Below are 21,558 nucleotides of genomic sequence, written 5' to 3' on the forward strand. Positions count from 1 at the left end.
TTTATAGGAAAGGTCTGTTAAAAGTATAAAAATTGTACAGAAAATGGTTCCATGAAATGCAGGAACCCCTGGGGGAAATCCAGACCCTAGCGACTGCAACGAGGGGACCGCCAGCCGCCTTTGGACACAGTCCCCCTGAATAGCTCTACTTGGGCCACCTCCCTCACCGGCTGGAACGCCATCTTCTGGCCACAGTGGGTACCACTGCCAAGGTGAGGGAGATGCCAGGGCCAGCGCATCTTCCGGTGGCCAATGCTGAAACCCTGGGCGGGACAGAATCCTGTCCTGCCACCAGGACCTCTGCCTTGCCCTCGCTGCAGCTGCCCACTGCGAACCAGGGGCCAGAAGACACCACGTGGGGAAGGGACAGAGACGTCGGCAGGAGGAAAGCACCGGGGAGGGGCTGCATCCCAGTGGGTGGTGGCTCACAGGGTGAGGAGAAGGGGTGGGACAACGGGGGGGGGGGGGGGGTAGAAATTAGGAAGAAAAATAGTAAGCGTGTGGAATTAGAGAAAAGCCAGATGAGAAAGGGAAATATATTCCCTGAAGAAAAAAATAGATAAACACAATAGCTAAAGAAAGGGCGACATATTTAAGGGGCCGTTGGCAGAGAAAATGAACGACATTCAGGAAGAAAAAGCCGTAAGCATGGCAGTCTGGGAGGCCACGGAACCGAGTGTGCTGTGCAGACCACTTACTGCCTTCATCTAGAGCAGGGTTTCAGCCTCGGCACTACCGACCTTCTGGGCCAGTAATTCTTTGCTGTGGGGAGCTGCCCTGTGCATGATGGGATGGTTAGCAGCACCCATGGCCTCTGGACACTAGATGCCAGTAGCAATCCCTCTTTCCCCAGCAGAGACAACCCACACTGTCTCCAGATGCTGTCCTATGTCCCCTGGGGGGTAAGATCGCCTCCCGCTGAGAACTGCTGCTCTAGATCTAGGTACTTGGGTTTCACAGTCCTTTTATGCCTCAAAAAAAGAGAGAAAGAGTAGGTGATCTGATTTTTATCTTTAATTGGGTTAATATTTAACCCCACAGAGCTGCAAAGAACCTTAGCAATCATCCAGTCCAACCCCTCACTTTGCCAACAAATCAGAGGTCCAGCAGGGAGAGGTGACTGGCCCCGGCTTATGGAAAGAATGAGTGGCCCCAAAAGAATTTGAATCTAGGTCTTCAAAAACCGCTTTCGGTGTTATTTTCATTGCACGCCACTGGTTCTTATAAATTTGACAGCGCGCTTCCTTCTTACGGGGGCAAGAATAAAAACACGCATTTTTATACCTTACTGAAGTATCCTGGCTGAGAACCCCTCCAAGGGAATGCCCCTTCTCCCTCTGAACTCAGGGTACCAAACCCACCCTCCACTGCCCAGCTCCCCCTCAGCCTTGCACGATGGGTGGTGAGACATGAACAAAATGAGCCTAAGACTTCCCCCCCGCCCCCCCCCCCCCGCCTGGCACCCCTCCCCACACCCCAGCATGCCAAGTCAGGAGCACAGGAAGACAGGACGTGTATTTGACCTGAGCCTGGCTCCCCCGACCCCACAGGGAAGGCGCACATATCAAAGCCTGAGGCCAGCCAATGAAGTACAGCCTGAGCAGCCTGGAAGGGTTTCGGGGAGGAGAAGGCTGAAAAGGGTGTCTTCCAAAAACAAGTTTAGCAGGAAGCGGCAGTTAGTATCTACTCTGAGCAGATCAATAAGCAGGCACATTTGAACAGCCGATGGAGTTAGACAAAGAGACACGGTTAACAGTCACGGCCGTCTCACTCTGCTGCCCGGTGGGAAAGGGCTGGGAACCTGGGCAGAAGAGGAGGGAATGGTTCCTGTGTGCGGGGCTCCTGGCCCAGCCTTGGGCTCACCCGTCATCCCTCCTCTAGGAGTGTTGGCCAAGGTTGACAACGGTTCTAACCCCCCGAGACACACACCTCCAGTTGGCAGGCTCTGCCGTCCCCTAGGGCTCCTGGAGGAGTACAGGAGGGGATTTCTTCTGCTCACAACGGGAAGAATAATTCTGTAACCAGCTCGCAAGGAGAACCTGGCCTAACACCACCAGCATAATGCCATTTAGTAGGGATTTTTGCCACCATCACAAAAAGGAAGGAATGTGCCGATATTTTACTACCTTGGGGCCCCTTTTAGAATACTGGTGCTGGTCCACCTGATCCTTAGAAGACAAAAAAGAACATGGCAAAATGTAATCACAGCGTCCCAAAGATGGGATGGCTATCATGGCTACCAATGGGAAAGGAAAGAGAAAATGGAAATAAAAACCCAAACCGAGTAAGAACAGGACAGAGAAATAAGGACCACAGGACGAAGCTGGGAAAGGGACAGAGCAGTGTTGGGAAATGCAGTGGGAGGTTAGAGAAAAGAGGCCAACAGAGAGGAGGGTGCAGGGTCAGAGGAAATGCATGGAGAGAAGGAGTGACGAGGGCCCAGGAAGAGCTGCACACCTGACTGCAGGTACCACAGCTGAGGCTGGGGGGGGGGGGGGTGCGGATATCAAAGGGTTGATGTGTCACCGACATGTTCATCCTGCCAGAAGAAACACATGCTGTTGCCTTTGTCCATGACAATGTGCATCTCCGTAAAGCAGCTGATTCAAATTCCCTCCAGAGAAAATGAGTGCAGGCTGGTAGCTAGGGGGCCTAGGAGGAGGCAGTGGGGTTGGAGGAGGTGAGGACGCAGGTCATCAAAGAAATGATGGCCACCGTTTAGGGACAGGGCAAACCTCCCTGCCCAGACCAGGGCTGTCTCTTCACAGACACTCCCTGCAGCTGTCAGAAATGAGACCCACGGCCAGGCAGGACTTAGGGACCAAGGCCAGGCAGGACTTGGGGTCCAAGGCCGTGGTGGCTGATCCTCAGGCTCTCGAGGTCAAGGCTCCTGCACCTGCACTCTCTCCCTTCTCTGCGGTCCTGCTCCATATGCTTCCTTCAGCTGACCGGACGGAGACGGGGCTGTCACCACACTGTGACTTATTGACACTGAAACCGTGATTGCTAAAACCTACTTGGCAATCTTAGGTGTGGTGTGAATTGAATAGAGGGCTAAGTGTGGCTGTTTTTTTGGTGACTATTTCTGCCCACTCTTCAGGCATTGTTACAGAGAAACTGATATACGCAATCACTGAAAAATGGACTGCTAAGACGAGCCTGCCCTTAAGTTACAGGCAACAAACTACTACCACTCCCTCCTCCCCCCCCCCCCGCCACCTCCCCAATACCCATGGACCCTTATACACACTGCGATCATAGCCAGAGGGGAGAGTGGAAAGCTGTGCCTATCCTGAGTCCATGCTGCTTGTGGCTATGAATGGTGTTACTGTTGAGCCTGGAATGTGAGCAAAAAGGGCCTATATTTTATTCACTCAAACGGGGCCATTTTGTTGTAATATGGAATGCCGGAGAATGATGCTATAGGAATGCACATCCATATGGATGAGGCTTTTCTCATGGTGTGGGAATTCCAAGCATGTCATATCCTGCAGCCCGCACACTGCCCGTGTTTAGAGTCCCCCAGATTTTTCATTCTTCAGACTATGTCTGCAAGAATAAAGCGGAGGAAAAATGAAGTTGCTGTCTTCTTGAGCGAACTACGGAGACTCCCACAGTTAAAACAAGCAAAAAAGGAGAAAAAAAAAAAAGAAAGCATACGGATTTAAAGACGCCTGCTCTATGAAGAAGTGGCTAAGAGCAGGTGTTTATTCCTTGCGTCCTCGATAGGTGTCAGAATCCTCACGCGGATGACACTTCGGCATTTTTACATGGAATCCAGCTCAGCAGGAGATAGTAGCTACTGAGGATGGAGGTTTTCCCTCCCGAGCTAAATAGTTTGGGGACCAATGGGCCTAAGCCTTGCTGACAAAGCGGTGGTATAATCCTACAAACTGTCTGCAGGCTTCGACTGCAGTGTTCCGAAGTTTTATCATTAGTTGGTAGATACTTCACAGCCTGGTCTGATCTAAGATATGCAGGTACCTCTCTGATCTGTGCTCTGGCAGCGGCAGGAAGGAAACAAGGCCATTGTAGTCCAAATGCAAGGAAGGGCAGAGCTTACAAAGCCACTCCGTGCTACATCAGACGAACAGTGACTCAATCATTCACCACAGAAGTTTTTGCAGGTGGCCGATTCACTTTATTCAGAAAAGTGTAGGCTGGTTTATGCTGTACTCGGTAGAGATACTAACTGCCCCCAGTGCAACATAGGACAGTTTTAGCTGAGATGACTACATGTGGCCACTAGAGGGCAACCTTTCCAAATGCATTCATTACAGGCGCTGCTCTGGGGGTTTCCAAGTGCTGGGAAGTTTCTTATGCCAGAGAAAAATGTGTTTTCTTTTGTTTTAATGGCATTCCAGGAAAAATCTAATTTCAAAAGAATGTCTTAATAATGGAGGCTAATTAGCTTGCCAAGACATTTACTGTCAAATAGGTTTATCCATTACTCGTCTCTCTCTTTTTAAAATAAACATACGCAGATACACAAAGACAGTTTCAGACATTAAAAAAAAACATACATGCCTCTGACATAACTAAACACCCTCATTCCATGCTGGAGCCTAGGAAGGGTGGTCTTTTATGCTGCTTACTAAGCATCAGTGCCAGCATAACATTGTCATGAAAAAATGCAAAGCATTCATGCAATTTAATACAGTTAACTACTATTTTCTATGACTTACCAGGAACATACTGCTTAGTCGACTGAAAAATAAAGCACAGTCTTTTGGGGGTGATACAGTTACATCTTATGTCACTCCAACAATTACATTTTCTATGACAATGGTCCCCCCCCATTTCCCTCCTCGAAGAGCAAAGTCCTTTATTGTATTTTTTAAAAATATAACTATAGAGCTGTAAGGAAGCTCGTGATTCCATACAACAGAAAACCTCATATGAGCAGCTGTCATTAAAAGAGAGCACGGAAATTAGATAGTTATTTTACTTTACTTACACTTCCTCTTCCTGTGTTAATAGAATTGTAGCTTCGGGGCAGTTGGCTGTTTTACATTTTATTAACTGTGAGATCAGATTCTTTAAAACTGTGCCTCATAGGATGAATAGGCAGTCACATATTTTACTGAGTTTCTACATTTTTCAATACTGTAGAATCCCACACCATTTACAACTCCAAGTCCGCTTCTTGGCAGGGCAGTGGCATGTGCTGTGAGGTTGCAGAGTAGGTATCACTTAAGACACTATCTACGTTTTGAAGAACTACTATCTAAGTTTTAAAGAACTCCTCATAAAACACAGCTGTTTTGTGGACTGGAATCTGTAAGTCACTTCTCTTGGAAAGCAGAGATGATAAGCCAAGGGTTCAGAACTGCTAAGGAATAATATTCCAGGAATCACAATATTTCAAGAAGGAAAGGTAAAAAGGAGAGGGGAGGAGGGTGGTGGTGTCAAGGTTTTCTTTGGCCACCATCACCCTTCCCTCTTCCCTCGATGAGAACCGACAGGTCACTTTTCCTCCGAGTCTATAAACTGTGTGAGAGCCCAGCCACCAAGAGCCAAGAACGCAGCCCGGTGAGGAAGTGGCGGGACCGGAAGGCAGGGCCCAGGGTACCGCTGGGCAGGACGATGGCCGTGGGCGGGAGGAATAAGGACCTGGGCGAGCTGGGCGTGGCGCCAGGGTGGGGGCTATTTCCCTGCTTGCCATATGCTGTGTCCGGCTGAGCGTGTGTGGGGAATAGGTGACCAAACTCTGATCACAAAATACGTAGCTCATGTTCAGTAGAAACAAGAACATTTCAAGAAACAAGAACATTTGAGTACAATGCTTCATCTTGTCAGCAGCTACTCAAGCCAGCTGTCCCCACCTCCCGCCCCCCCCCCCCCTTTTTTTTTTGCTCACTCACTCACTCACTCACTCACTCTTGCAGACTTACAGACAGAGGGAAACCAGCACACCAGAGTCCCCTGTTCATGATTTGGATCGCCTTCAGGCACCCTGTCTCAGAGAAGTGCCTGCTTAGGCACGTCGGTCAGGTGAGTGAATTCTCCTAAGCAATCAGGCAAACCTACATAGTCAGATCCCAGGTGTCTTCACTCCCTTGCTTTTCCCGGAGTCCCCATGAGCTGAACCACTTTCGGTGAAGAATTATTTTATTATACAGTTGACCCTTGAACAACGCAGGGTTAGGGGCCCCAACCCCCATGCAACTGAACATCCACATATAACTTCTTGACCAGAAAAGCCTTACCAACCACATAAACTGATGATTAACACACATTTGTATGTTTTATGTATTACATACTGTATTCTTACAATAAAGTAATCTAGAGAAAAGAGATATTATTAAGAGAATCATAAGAGAAATACATTTACAGTATTTATTGAAAAAAAAAATCTGCGATTAAGTGGACCCACGCTGTTCAAACCCTTACTGTTAAAAGGGTCAACTGTATCTCTTAAGGAGTTACCACCTGCGTTAATTTTATGTAGGAAAACTGCCCAGCTCTGCAGCTGAACAGGTGGGGAGGGTGGTCTGAGAGCTTCATGTATTCCTCTGAGGCCAGGCGGCTGAGGGGGAGCCAGGTTTATGCGCACAACAGAGTAAGAGGCTCTGCATTCTCCGTCCAAGCAGGGAGGCCTGGAGAGTGAACACCTGCTGTGCAAACCGTCCACAGTCAGTCAGCCCTGAACTTGGGGATTATGGCCAACACATCACGGTTAATAACTCCTCCCTTCCGAGTCCTGCAGCTTCTCTTGGGTACCTGCCCTCGTCATGTCCACTTAACACTGGGGGAACAGTGTGAGAGAACAGGAGAGGGGGGTGTTATGAAGGTGGGTACAACGGTGACAAGGTACCCCTCACAGGGGACAGAAGGCTTAGAGAACTGACTCAAGTTAAAAAAAAAAAAAAAGTAAAAACTCTCCCCAGGAGCTCCCGCCGGACCTCCCCATCCATCACTCAGGGCTAAGCTGGGAATCTCCCCACTCCCTCCACAGCCAGGCCCTCCTGCGGCTCTAACCTTCCCATCTCAAGCTGTCTTACCTGAAGAGTTTTGACTTTGCCCAGGATGTTGTCCTGTGACATTGCTTGAACTGTCTGCTCACTTTCTGCTCCCCCATCAGGGATAAAAATACTGTCATGGGAAAACGCCCGGGCTCCCATACAATAGTTGAAGGACCTGGAATGCAAATCATGTGCTTCGTTTTATTAGGATGATAAAATTTCTTTTGGCAACAGTGTCCTGTTCCTCCTGATTGGGGGACTCCACCCACATCCCCGTCTCGCCCAGCCCTGTGTCCTTTGCTGCTATGGGTCAGCCAAGTAGCTGGGCAGACGGAAGGGTCCCACAGGAATAAGGGAGCAAGCCTCCAACACAGCGGCGTTCCAGAGCCGCTCACGGAGAGTTCAGGCCGCTCTTTATTCGTAGAGGCCCCGGCAGAAGGCACTGCGGAAACCTTAACTGGAGGGGCCTTCCCCCGAGGAGCCATCTCTGTCGGATCTACCCCAGCAGGTCCTGTCAACCAGCACTTTTTTAAAAAATTTTTAATATATTTTATTGATTTTTCACAGAGAGGAAGGGAGAGGGATAGAGAGCTAGAAACATCGATGAGAGAGAGACATCGACCAGCTGCCTCCTGCACACCCCCCACCGGGGGATGTGCCCGCAACCAATATACATGCCCTTGACCGGAATCGAACCCGGGACCCTCCAGTCCGCAGACCGACGCTCTATCCACTGAGCCAAACCGGTTTCGGCTCAACCAGCACTTTTTAAGTAACATTCAGATCTAGAAGAAGTAAGAGACACGATTTTCTTTCTTTCAGATTACAATAAAATTAGAAGACAGCTCTATACATCTAAACCAAGGACTAGAATTGCTGATAGGGGCTACAGGAATAAAGAATCTCTCTCGCAACTGCCTAGACATTCAGAGAATGTGGATCAGGGCAACCCTGAGGGGCCTCCTGCGTTGATCAGCTTACAGGTGGCAGGTAGCCAACAATAAACTCTTCAGGTGAAGGCCTGGCCTTCAAGAAGTCCGGACTTCTGCTCTAGCCGGTTTGGCTTAGTGGATAGAGCATCGGCCTGCGGACTCAAGGGTCCCAGGTTCGATTCCGGTCAAGGGCATGTACCTTGGTTGCGGGCACATCCCCAGTAGGGGGTGTGCAGGAGGCAGCTGCTCGATGTTTCTCTCTCATCGATGTTTCTAACTCTCTATCCCTCTCCCTTCCTCTCTGTAAAGAATCAATAAAATATATTTAAAAAAAAAAAAAAAAAAAAAAAAAAAGAAGTCCGGACTTCTACCTGACAGGGAGGTAGAGGCAGGGCGACCTGCAGGAACGGGAAGCAGCAAAAGCCAACTGCTCTTCCTTGATCTGGGAAACAAACTTATTTCTGGGGAATCCACACCCAGGCTGTTCACAGGGCAGGCAGAATGGCATACCCTTCATGAGGCGAGGCAGGCACTCTTCCACGCTGCCAGGCATGTGGGCAGCTCCCCAGGGTGACAGAGTGCCACTCCCCTCCCACCGCCCCTCCCCAGAACGGGGCCCATTGGAGGTTGTATCAGTGACCAAGTGCCAAATGCAGCGGGCAGGGTCCCAACCAAGGGTAGACCTAGTTGGGCAGACTGAGCACCAAATCTAATCTGCCAAACCACAGGCAGCATGGTGAGAAAGCGTATGAGGCTAAGAAACAAAAGACCTGGATGTGAGCCTCCTGGCTATGTAACAAAGACGAGGTCCAGAAAGGTGAAGGGAGAGACTTGATCAAGAAAGAGCTGAAACAACTCAGGCTCCTCCCTCACAGCTGACAGGTGTTCCATTTGAACACAGTGCTCATAGATGTTTGGGTTTCTTTGCGAGCAAAGATGCTATGTGAGCAACAGCTGCTGGACCATGACAAGAGAGTAATGTTAAGAGAGTCCCAGTTCACCCACAACTGCAAATCTTATACAAAATAAGGTAAACCGGTTTTATTGCTTAAACACCAAACCTGTTAATACCAAACAGGATGCCAGAATCCATGATTTTTTTTCATATTTACATAATATGGACTGAGACTTTTTTACTGTAGTAAAATAAAAATATATAAACATAAAATTTACCATTTTAATTATTTTTAATTATACAGTTTAGTACCATTAAGCACATTCATATTGTTATTCAACTAACACGACCATCCACCATCCTAAACTGAAACGCCCATGCTCACTCAACAATAACTCTTCCTTCTCCCTTCCTCTAGAGCAGTGGTTCTCAACCTTTCTAATGCCACGACCCTTTAATACAGTTCCTCATGTTGTGGTGAGGAACCCTTTAATACAGTTCCTCATGTTGTGGTGACCGCCAACCATAAAATTATTTTCGTTGCTACTTCATAACTGTAATTTTGCTACTGTTAATGAATTGTAATGTAAATATCTGTGTTTTCCAATGGTCTTAGGCTCTACAGCAGCAGTTCTCAACCTGTGGGTTGAGACCCGCTAGCAAGGTCGCCTAAGACCATCGGAAATGCATTAGAAAGGCATTAGAAAGGTTGAGAACCACTGCTCTAGTGCCTGATAACCATGATTCTTCTTTCTATCTCCATGAAATTTGACTATTTCATGTACCTCATATAAGTGGACTCATATAATACTTGTGCTTTTGTGTCTGGCTTATTTCACTTAGCAAAATATCCTCAAGGTTCATCCATGTTGTAGCATGTGTCAGAATTTCATTTCTTTTTAAGGCTGAATAATTCTGGGATGGATATATATATATATATACATATATATATATCACATTTTGTTTATGCATGTACATTTGAGTTGTTTCTACCTTTTGGCTATTGTGAATAATGCTGCTATGAACACTGATGTATTAATCAAGATTTTAAAAAATGTATGAATGTAGCATTATGACGCATAACTATGTGTAGACATGGCTGTAAGAGTAGGTAGGTGTTCCATAAATCCTCATTTCACACCAAAAGATTTTACATCACTTCCATGTCCCCTACCCACATTAAACAGTCACTATCTATAAAGATTAGTAGAGACTATAGGACAAGAGAAGAAAAAGGAAGAGGAGGAGGAGGAGGAAAAGGAGATTGAGGAGGAAGGGAAAGAAGAAAAGGAGAGAGGTGGCAGGAGGTAGAGGAAAATGAGAAGAGAAAAAGAAGAGGAAGAGAATCCTTCATGTCTGCCCCAAATCCTGAGAAATTCTGAAATGCAGAACTAATACCTGAAAAGCTGATCTGGGTGTCTGATTCTCAGAGCGGCAGCCCCTGGGTTCCATCTCCACCCCTCCGCCACAGGAGGTTTAAACACCAGAAAGTGGAGAACAGAGGCTTCTAAATCTAAGAGAAAGTGCTGTATTAGCACTTAGATGACTTGGAGGGGCTTAAGGGGGTCCTACATCTTATTACATTTAAGCCCTTGCACCTAAGTCAAGAGACCCTGCTGTTTCTCCCCTCCTCCACCTCCTCCTCTTTTACTTCCCCAGGGATCGCAGAACTGTCATAATTCTACCTAGAGGCTACAGAAAGCTTCTTAAAAATCAGTAATACAGTACTCATGGGCACACACTGGCAGCACATAGACCCAAACACAGGGTTGTCTGAAGGGCCTAAAAGTTGTGAATGATCTCAGGAAACACGGCTGCGGCCCGGATGGGTTATCCCACGCTGCTCTAACGCACAGACATTATTATGCTAATGACCATGCCAAAAGCAACATAAAGTTCATACTTCTTAAGCTTTTATTTTCATTATTATTTTTTTTATGTTGAAAGCATTTAAGACTTACAAAAACACTGCAAGTGTAGCGTGAAGAACTTTTGTTTTTCCTAGCCCAAGCCGTTGGCACGTTGCTCTCACTCCCGAGCCAGGCAGGCAGCGGAGGCTCATCCATTGGAAGATGTGAGAAACCGCAGGGAGAAGCAGAGGAATTTCTGAGGACAACTGAAGGGCCAGTGAGTGTATCATTGGTCCTTTACCCTGAGCCGACTGTAACATGACTGACATCTGTAGAGGATCTTCAACTGAGATCCTCTCCAGTTCTTCTCTCTAAACATACGTTCATCTTGAAGCAGTGAACTTGCCAGCTCAGAAACCTCCGTTGGTTCCCTGTTGCCCGAACCCTACCAGATGAAGCTGCCATGGTGGCTTACCCTCTCAGGCTCTTCACGGTGGGGCTCTGAACTACGCGGGGCAGGCCAGTGTCCTTATCTGTAAAGGGGGATGACAAGAGGTCCTACCTCGTCGATTTTTTAGGGTTTAAATGAATTCTGAAATGTAAAGCACTCAGAATAGTGTAAATGCTTATGCGTTAACCCATTATCATCCAATGTCACCCTACTTCAACCCCAGCCACTCAGCTCCCCAAATATCCTCTCTGCGCTCTGTCATTGCCTGGGCTCTTCCTCTCCAGGGACAGCCCAGGGCCAATCTCTCAGTTCAGGTCCTACCCACCCTTCGAGGTCCAGCTCAGACATATCAACTCCACACAACCTTTTCCGCTCCCCTGGGAGAAAGGGATCTCTTCTGTCCCCCAGAGCCCTGCGCGTGTATTTCTTGCTGTTTCATGCTATGGTTACTATAATCATGCCTTAAATGAGAGGGAAAATAAAAGTGCTCTGCATATTGTAAAGTGCTAGACAGATGTGACGCTAATAATAATGGTATCATCTTACCTCCACCACACTACGCGTTGCATGAGGGTAGGGAATCACACGTATGATCTTTCTTTCTCCCCAAATCCTTTATACAATAAAATCTGTGATGAGTCAATGATGAATATTGTAGGGTGGTTCGTTTATCAGATGGGTTTCCCATGGAGAGGTCACTGAGGGAATGCAAAGCTTGATGCAAACATGTTGATGGGAGGACGGGACTATTTTGAGGTCATGAGTATATTTCAGGGAAGGCAGGCCTCTTATAGGAGGCCATTGTGGAAAGCTCCGAGAAGCCAGGGGGTGGGCAATTCAGGAGGATGGTCAGCATCTCCTTTAAAAAGGTTTCTTCTGAGCCTCCTTTTCAACTCAAACCAGGAAACGGCTCCAGGCTTTGCTTCCCACCTCCTACTTCAAACCTCCCTCTCACCACGTTTTCCTGGTTCCATTCAGTGTCAGCTACAGTGCTGAGTCGCAAGCAATAGAAACTATGTCTCATTCAACCAAAAGAATATTTACCGTATTTTCCAGCGTATAAGACGACTGGGCGTATAGATTTTCCTGGGTTAAAAAGGCATCTTATACGCCGGAAAATACGGTACTGGAAGAACAATGGGAGCTCCAAGAGCAACGGAAGCTAGCAACGAGGCTGGGAAAAAGACTCAAAAAAGACTCGGGAGAGAACTCCAGCAGTCCAGGCATTAGGACCCTCAGCAACCGCCATGGTGCAGGAAGAGTCTGGTTACAGAAAGCTCGCCTACTTGTCTCCCTTACATCCTGACCCATCTTTCAAGTCAAAGCCCAGGAGAGAGACTGATTGGCCAGGCCAGGTCAGGTGCTCAGGCCAGGCTGCAGTGGGGAGGAAGTGGCCCTCTGGCTTCTGTCATAGGAAGCTGGTACTCTGTCCTATCAGAGGTAGGTGGAGCGAGGCAAGGCTTGGTTCCCGGAAAGGAAATTTGGGTGCTGTTGAGAAGGGGAACCAAATGGTAACAGCTCGGTTACTAAAAACAGCCACCAGTCACCACACTGTGCGTTGGGATCTGTGCCTTGGTTCTTCCCAATCTAGCCCAATTGGATGGACCGCTATTTGTACAGCTCTCCCATGTTTTGATTCTCTTTGAAGAGGTTGCCTTTCTTTCCTGGTGGCAAGTGAAGCTGCCCGAGAGCAAAGGATGCCATACTCCATGCTACTGGGAGTGTCCAGTAGCCCAGGTCCAGTGTCCAATGTCCATGCCTATCAGCAGACGAGGTAGAGATGAGACAGGGTGCTTGATGGCCTGTGGCCTAGGGTTCAGGGCACTCGAAAGTCACAGGAGAGAGAAGGTGAGAAGCAAAGCAAAACAAAGTTAGCCCTGTAGTCATGCTATTCCTCCATTCCTCAGTCACTGTCACTTAGTACTGAGGAGAGCAGGGAGGAGCCAAGAAGAGCCACCTCCACTTCGAGCCCTGTTCTCTAGAAGTACGGTCTGCAGCAGGGTCTGAAAATTGGGGAGGTGTTTCTAGGGAAGTCCTCCTCATTCGCAAACCATGACACAAGACAGGGATGGTCCCCTTTCACTGGTTTTTGTCACCTGCACGTGACATCTGGAATACAGGCCATCCTGAGGACGAGAGCCTGTCCCCCGGGGAGCCTGCTCCCCGAGGATAAGAAAAAAAGCAATCACACTGGATCTTTTTTTACAGAGAAAGAGAGAGGGATATAGAGTTAGAAACATCGATGAGAGAAACATTGATCAGCTGCCTCTTGCACACCCCCTCCTGGGGATGTGCCCGAAACAAAGGTACATGCCCTTGACCAGAATCGAACCTGGGACCCTTGAGTCCGAAGGCAGATGCTCTATCCACTGAGCCAAACCGGTTTCAGCTCAGATTGGATCTTGCTGCTGCTGCTGGGCTGTTTCATTAAGGAACTTTGGAACTTGGAAAGTTCTCCCGACTTTCAGATACAGCAGATAATGTGTGGCACTACGGTTGAAGATACTAGTAGTTGTGTTTTCTGTTTCCGACATAGCCTTCTGGCCACTACTGTAGGCTTTGGGCACCTTCTAAGACCCACTCACACCATCTAACCTTGGCGCCTAACGGAGGGGAATTCTCCCCACCCAGAAAAACAGCTTTCTGCAGCTGCCTACTTACCACGTGTCTCAGGCCAGCCCCCCACCTCTTCCTTATCCTTTGTCTTTTTTGGAGAAGCACCATGTAATTTGGGGCCATAGATATTGGGTAATTACCATGGCAATGATTAGGGATTCACTTCAGGAATAAAGAAATATAATTATAGTCCCACTGCAGCCTGTTTCCATGGCAACGGGGGGCAATTGCAATTGATCAGCAGTTTTCGTCCTAAACAGATCCGTGAGTCTCATTCAAATGAAATGCTAAAGAGCAATTAACTATCCTCATCAAACAAACTGGAGGTGCTGAAAGAGACTGGAGTCAGATTGTATTTTGTGTAGCATCTTTGAGGCTCATCCCCAACTTGAGTATTCCATGCATTTATATGGTACCCAGTAGGCTACAGCATACCCAAATACATAATAATTACAACAGAAACAGGATACACCATTGAAAACTCAAGGAAGAGGAGAGAAGCTTAGAATCTTAGAACACAGACACGTAGAACTGGGAGTTGAAGGTTCACCTACTCCAGCCTCTAGGCCTGCATCGCACAGGACAAGCAATCACCTCACCGGCCTCTAAGGCTCTCCAGGGACTCCAGGGCTTCACCCTGACTATTCCACTGCTCATGTGCCCCACCTGGAGAAAGACCTTCTCATAAACATCTTCAGCCATCAGCTAAATCAACGGAGTCTTGGTCTATGCTCTGGAAACAGGAAACTAGTTATCAACCTCCTCTTTATCTCCGTAATAATATTACCCTGCATTCGTAAAATGCTATTTCAGAGCAGAGAGCATGATGTCACGTGCATTTTTACAAATAATAAAAATATAATCCCGGGAGATAGCACATCCATGTAACCGATGAAGGAGCTGGCTTGGTTGAGGGCACACAGCTCATAAGAGGAAGCCCCACATTCACAAGAGGAACCTGGCTCCTGGTCTGCTCTCTCCCTCATACTGTATCTCCAATAACTGCTGTAACCTATTCATCAACCCTCCTTCCCCCTAGACCAGTGGTCGGCAAACAGCGGCTTGCGAGCCACATGCGGCTCTTTGGCCCCTTGGGTGTTCTAACGCCACTTCTTCAAAATAGACTCGCCCAGGCCGAAAACCGACTTCTGCACATGGGCCACGAAGTTTCAATCGCACTGTACATGCGCGCCCGCACGTGGTATTTTGTGGAAGAGCCACACTCAAGGGGCCAAAGAGCCGCATGTGGCTCACGAGCCGCGGTTTGCCGACCACTGCCCTAGACTTATTCAGCTCAGCTTCGTTAAGTCCCCTGCTTAGTCCCTAATTTTTATTCATTGAAGGGTTTTTGTACCTTGTCTCTAATCCCTGTTCAACTTCAGCACATGCCAGGTTCCTACGGGCAGAGGATAAATGACCAAGTAAAATCAGTCTTTCCCGACTTCATCTCCTGAAAAGCACAAGGCCAAGTGACCTGCGGCACCCACTAACCAGGGAGACCGAGCTTCACGGCGAGTTCACTGGGGACATGTTGTCTCATCACGCCAGCTGTGGAATTTTCCTTCTCCAGCTGGTCAGAGGGACAGTGATACTCTTTACCGCGTGGGAAACTGAAGGATAAATCAGACGAACATTGACTTGTCCAATGGGAAGAATCCAGTGGTAAAAAGGGCAGCATTCACGAATGCCTGCTGTGTGCCAGGCCCCGACCTGGAGGCTAGAAGTACAGTGAAAGGCAAGTTATACAGGCCCATCCTTAGGGAAAGGGAAAAGAAGCTGTGAGAACAGTGTCCTCAGGCTTTATCTAGGCTGAGGGGGACAGAGAAAGCTTGCTCTACTGAGGAAGGCACATTTGTACAAAAAATAAAAAAATAAAAGAAGGATGGAGAGCAGTTAACTGGAGGAGGATATACTAGTAAGAATGGGGGACTGGGTTGTTCCAGACAAAAGGATTACTATGTGCAAAACCAGCTGACAGATTCTAGTCACACCTCTAACATTAACAGTGATAGGGGCAGAAGTAGAATGGTAGGGAACCAGCTAGAATTGTAAGAAATATTAACCATGCTCTGTTAACCGTGATGGTTTTATTCTGATTAAAGAAGGCACATTCTAACCTGGCTGGAGCCGCACTCGGGACCTGGGAGCTCACCTGGAAATGCAGCCCTTCCTCCCCACTTGGAGCTTCCTATTACCGTGGAAAGACGAACAACTTTGTTGCAGAACCGGAGCCAGAAACCAGAATCGCCAGCCCTTTGAAGACCCCAGCCCTCTGCTTACCTGTTAACTGCCCGTTTGGCCCACCCTTGGCTATTTCCCCATGTAACCCCAACCCCTTTTGCATGCCTGTAGACTGCCCATTTGCCCTTTTGCCTACTTTCCCATGTAATACCAAGATAAGCAGCCGGCTTATGGTGGGGGCAGAGCAGATTTTTGTGGACCACCTGCTGCTCCCCCATATTGTCAGCAATATTGGAATAAACACTCATAATGATTCAACCCTGTCTCTGCTTACACTTCAGTGGATTTTAACTGAGCGTCAATTGGCTTGAGTAGTGACAGGCAGCACGGACCCACTGACTGTCCGGTTACAACAGCACTGTCATCTCTTTCAGCCTCAGTTTCCCCATCTGTAAAAGTGAAGTTACTAGATCAGAACTAAAAGTTACCTTAAACCCTCAACATTGATGTGTGTGTGTGTGTGTGTCTCCACTGAATAGGTTATCATGTAAGTAGAGAGCAGGATTTATATTAACTTTGGGGAGGGGTGTGGAGTGCATGGGGGGAAGCCACAGGCATACAGTTTAAGTGACCTGCCTATCACTTCCCCCATCTCTTCTCTCCCATCAAGTATCGCCTCCCCGTTCCATTCCAAAGCAGGGGCTCAACGCCCTCAACAAACGGGAAAGCTGTTTGCCTTCCAAGCCAGCCTGCTCTACTCTACAGTGATGTCCTATTTCCACATGAGCCCTCTTTGTTCCATCCCAAATATCAACCTCCTATTTTAGGGTTTTAGGGAAGGAAATAGGCCCCTACTCTCCCCTGCCAACACGAGCTTATCGCCTCCGCTAGACATGACCTTTTAAATGCCATGTTCATTCCCTTTTTTAAAAACAACTCTACTGAGATATAATTCACGTACCATACCAGCCTTTTAAAAGTACATTTCTTTTTAAAAAAAATATATATTTTATTGATTTTCTTACAGGGAGGAAGGAAGAGGGATAGAGAGTTTGAAACATCGATGAGAGAGAAACATCGATCAGCTGATGTGCCTGCAACCAAGGGACATGCCCTTGCCCGGAATCGAACCTGGGACCCTTGAGTCCGCAGGCCGATGCTCTATCCACTGAGCCAAACTGGTCAGGGCTAAAAGTACATTTCAATGATTTTTAGTACATTCAAAGAATTGTGCAACCATCAACGCCATTTAAGTTGAGAAGATTTTTATCCCTCCCAAAAGAAACCCCATACACATTAGCAGTCACCCCCATCCTACCCCGTGCCTGGCAACCACTAATCCTTCTGTTCTACGGATATGCCCATTTGGTATTTTGTATAAATGGAATCATACAATAGGTAGTCTTTTGTAACTGGCGTCTTTCAACTAGCATAAAAGTGTATTCACGTCATGACATGGACCAGTATTTCATCCTTTTTTATTTCCAAATAATATTCCATTGTATGAATATACACCACATTTTATTCATCCATTCATCTTTTGATGGATATTTGGACTGTTTCAACTTCATGGCTACTATGAATAAAATTCTGCTGTGAGCATTTGTGTGCACATTTTTGTGTGGACATTGCTTTCATTTCTTTTGGGTTTATATCTAGTTTAGCATTTTGAGGAACTGTCAACCTGTTTTCCAAGGCAGGGCTGTACCATTTTACATTACCACCTGCAATGTATGCGGGTTCCAACTTCTCCACTTTCTCATCAGCACTTGTTATCTCTCTTTTATATTACAGCCTTCCTAATGGGTACGAAGTGATACCTCATTGTGGCTTTGATTTGCATTTCTTTGACAGCTAATGATGGTGAGCAAGTGTGTTTTCATATGTTAATGGACATTTTTATATCTTTGGAGAAATGTCTATTCAAGTCCTTTGCCCATTTTAAAAATTGCTCTTTTTTTTTGGATCTTTATATTAAGTTGTAAGAGTGCTTTACTATTTCTGAATATAGTCTTATCAGGTAAGTGATATGCAAATGTTTTCTTCCATCCTAAGGATTTTTTCACTTTCTTGATGATATTATTTATTTATTTTTCTTTTTATAAAATGTTTTTATTGATTTTTAAATAGAGAGGAAGGGGGAGAGAGAGGGAGGGAGAGAGAAATATTGATGAGAAAGATACATCAATTACTGCCTCCTGCATGCTCCCTACTGGGGATCAAGCCCACAACCTGGGCATGTGCCCTTACAGGGGATCAAGCCCGGGACCTCTTGGTCCATGGGAAGCATTCAATCCACTGAGCCACACCAGCCAGGCCACAACATTTATGTTTGATGAAGTCAAATTTATTGATTTTTCTTTTGTCACTTGTGCTTTTTGGTTCCTAAAAAAAAATCACTGACTAATCCAAGGTCATGGATTTACTCCTTTGTTTTCTCCTAAGAGTATTACAACTTTAGATCTTCCATTAGGACCTATTATCCATTTTGAGTTCATTTTTGTGAATGGTATAAGAAAAGAGTCCAACTTTATTCTCTTGTATGTGGCTATTCAGTTGTCCCAGTACTATTTGTTGAAAAGACTATTCTTTATCCACTGACTTGTCTTGGCACTCTTATTGAAAATCACCTGACCACAAGTGTAAAGACTTATTTCTGGACTCTCAATTAAAATCCACTGATTTATATAGTCAGTACCATACTGTTCCAATACATTTTGATTGGTTTCAGAGAGGAAGAGAGAGATAGAAACATCAATAATGAGAGAGAATCATTGATCGGCTGCATCCTTCATACCCCCTGTTGGGTCCGCAACCTGGGCATGTTCCCTGACCGGAAATCAAACTGTGACCTCTGGTTCATAGTCTATGCTCAACCACTGAGCCACACTGGCCGGGCAACCTATATCACATTATTTAAATTACTGTAGTTTCATAGCTAGTTTTTAACTCAGGAAGTGTGAGCCCCTCAAGACTGTTTCAGCTATTTTTAGGTCCCTTGCGTTTCCATGTGAATTTTAGGACCCACTTGTCAATTTCTGCAGAAAACGCAGGTTTTGACTGGGATTACAATGAATCTGTAGATCAATTTGGAGAGTATTGCCATCCTAACAATATTAAGTGTTCTGATCCATAAATATGAGATGTCTTTCCATCTATTTAGATTCTTTTTGTTGTTGTTAATCTTCACCTGAGGATATTTTTTCCATTGATTTTTTTTTTTTTTTTTTTTAGAGAGAGCAGAAGGGAGGGAGGAGGGGGAGCGAGAGAGAAACAAGATGTGAGAGGCAATTGATTGGCTGCCTCCCACACCCACCCTAACTAGGGCGGGGATCCTGCAACCCAGGTACTTGTCCTTGACCAGGAATCAACCATTGAGCAAAACTGGCCAGGGCTATTTAGATCTTCTTTAATTTCTTTTTTTTTTTTTTTTTGAGTATATGCTTAAGTAACTTATTTTATTGAATTTATTGGGATGGCATTGGTTAGTAAAACTATAATAGGCTTCAGGTGCACAACTCCATAATACCTCACCGGTACACTGGATTTTTTGTAGCTGCCCTTTATTAAGCTACAGAAATTCCCTTCAATTCTATTTGCCATATTCATTCTAACATGGAAGTCTCTGCTGCCGCCATTCTGGATCTGAGATGTCCGTGCCTTGTCTCTTAGCCCCTCCAAATCCTGCCCATCTCCGGGAGCCAGCTCAAGGGCTCCTCATTCCTGACCCTTGCCTGACAGCTCCAGCCCCAGAGTGAGCTCCCCCTCCTTGGAGCCCCTTCAGTTCTCACTGTGGCCTACAGCTGGCACTCACTATAGAGTGCTGTGGCGGTGCATGGCATAGCAGTAAACGCTGCATGGTAGGCAGAAACAGGACTAGAGTCCCAGTGAGGAGGAGAGCCTTGGTCAGGCAGCTAAAGGCAGGAAAACACCTGAGGCTGGTGGCTCAGGGCCACGTGACTAGCTCCCCAGGAAGGCTGCAGCAGAACAGTGGATGGTTCAGAATGGACGTTTCACCACTGGAGCAATGGCTCAGCAACTTACCAGCAAGTCACTCTCTGGCCTTAGTTTTCTCATCTTTGAAATGGGGACAAGAATGTCAATCTCAGAGTGCCTTGGTAAGTATTACATGCGTTCATCTATACAAAACACATTGTACTGAGTTCAGTAAGTGGCAGCTGTAATCTATGCTACAGGATAGTCTCTGCGAGAAAAGGGTTTGTGGTTAAAGCCATCTTGGAAAAGCTCTAAACTGCATCCTTCTTGCAGATTCTCGGAGTAAATCAGCACAGTGAAGGCTTTCTGAAGTCCTACATAAAGGATCCTACTTAATTTGTTTTGGCCCAGAACTTCCCAAACCTGTTTGCCAAAATGACCCTTTCTCCCCTTTTAACATCCACGTGGTTGTATTTAATTAATAAAGGAAGTCACATTAAGTTGTTAAAAACTGGCCAGGTTTTACTGTTTTGCTTTTCCCACAGGCATGCATAATTTAAAAGCAGCAGCAGCCTAGGAAAAATGAAGGCTTCTAACCTGGAGAAAGAATAGAATGCTTTAAGAGCCCAAAGGAAATGAGAAATTTCAGACAGAAGGAGCAGATCAATAATGAGCTATTTTTGGCCGTGGAGACATTTCTAAAATTGCAGCTTTTTTGCAGTTAAAGTTCAGCTCCTTTAAATTCCCACCAGTGCCGAAATTCCCCTTCATCAGTCCCGACCCCTGCTGGCACACACTCAGCCTCCCCAATTTTAGGCAGCTCTCGTAATTAGGAAATCCTCCCTCACACCGGGCTGAAATTTGCCTCCTGGGAACCACCCAAGATCAAGTTAACGGAATTTTGTGTTTTAGTGAGAGCTGCCCATTTAGGAGACGGCAAATAAAAGGCGCAGAAATGTTGTGAATCATTACACAATGCAAAGTAACACACCCATTGACGGAGCAGTGAACTGAAAATGAGAATTATTGGGAACAGCAACCTTTCACCTTCTGCATCTGTAAACAGGACGAATAACCGGAAGTCTAGCTATACAGTAAGCAATGAATACTCTGTGGGTGGACTTACATGGCAATTGGCAATTGCTGAGAAGAAAAGGGATCGGATACATGATTTAAATGACGTCTATATTCCCATCCTTTTTAATTTTTAAAATTTGTAAGGTGACATTTTTGAAAACTCTTTATCCAGAGCTTACCCTTCCAGCTTCATTATAAAGAAAAGTGCCAATTAAATATAGCATTTGTCTCACAAAGGTGGGCTTATTAACAAGAGTCAATAATAAGAACAGGTGACATGACCTGTATTTTATAGCTGTTTGATCCAGTGTGGAATTTCCCAAGGCTCTGTGATACCTCAAACCTAAAGGAAACTTCGCGGGGTAAAGGCATAGAACCTAAGTGAGAAGAGGCACAGTTCAATACGAGGTCGGGGACTTGGCAAAACCATGGAAGGGACGAGCTGCGTTTTCATAGGACCGTCTTCCTAAAGGAGAGCTCCAGAGCCCAGCTCAGTGGTTGAGCATCAGTCTCTGAACCAGGAGGTCACGGTTCGATCCCTGGCCAGGGCACATGCCCAGGTTGCAGGACCCCTCAGTAGGGGGCGTGCAGGAGGCAACCCATCAATGATTCTCTCTCATCACTGATCTTTCTATCTCTTTCTCCCTCTCCCTTC

At 46.5% G+C, this 21,558-nt stretch overlaps 1 protein-coding gene across 4 annotated transcripts in view; it reads right to left on the bottom strand.

The window, feature by feature from the left end:
- Positions 1–21,558, bottom strand: part of CRACD (capping protein inhibiting regulator of actin dynamics) — a 67,349-nt gene that overhangs the window by 24,727 nt on the left and 21,064 nt on the right. For all 4 annotated transcript variants that reach the window (XM_054728898.1, XM_028143830.2, XM_054728906.1 and 1 more), the window contains one exon: positions 7,005–7,140. In XM_054728898.1, the coding sequence (XP_054584873.1) occupies positions 7,005–7,140 (136 nt within the window). The remainder of the gene's footprint in view (positions 1–7,004; positions 7,141–21,558) is intronic.

The sequence above is a fragment of the Eptesicus fuscus genome, chromosome 2 (genome assembly GCF_027574615.1).
Source record: "Eptesicus fuscus isolate TK198812 chromosome 2, DD_ASM_mEF_20220401, whole genome shotgun sequence".
Classification (NCBI taxonomy): Eukaryota; Metazoa; Chordata; class Mammalia; order Chiroptera; family Vespertilionidae; genus Eptesicus; species Eptesicus fuscus.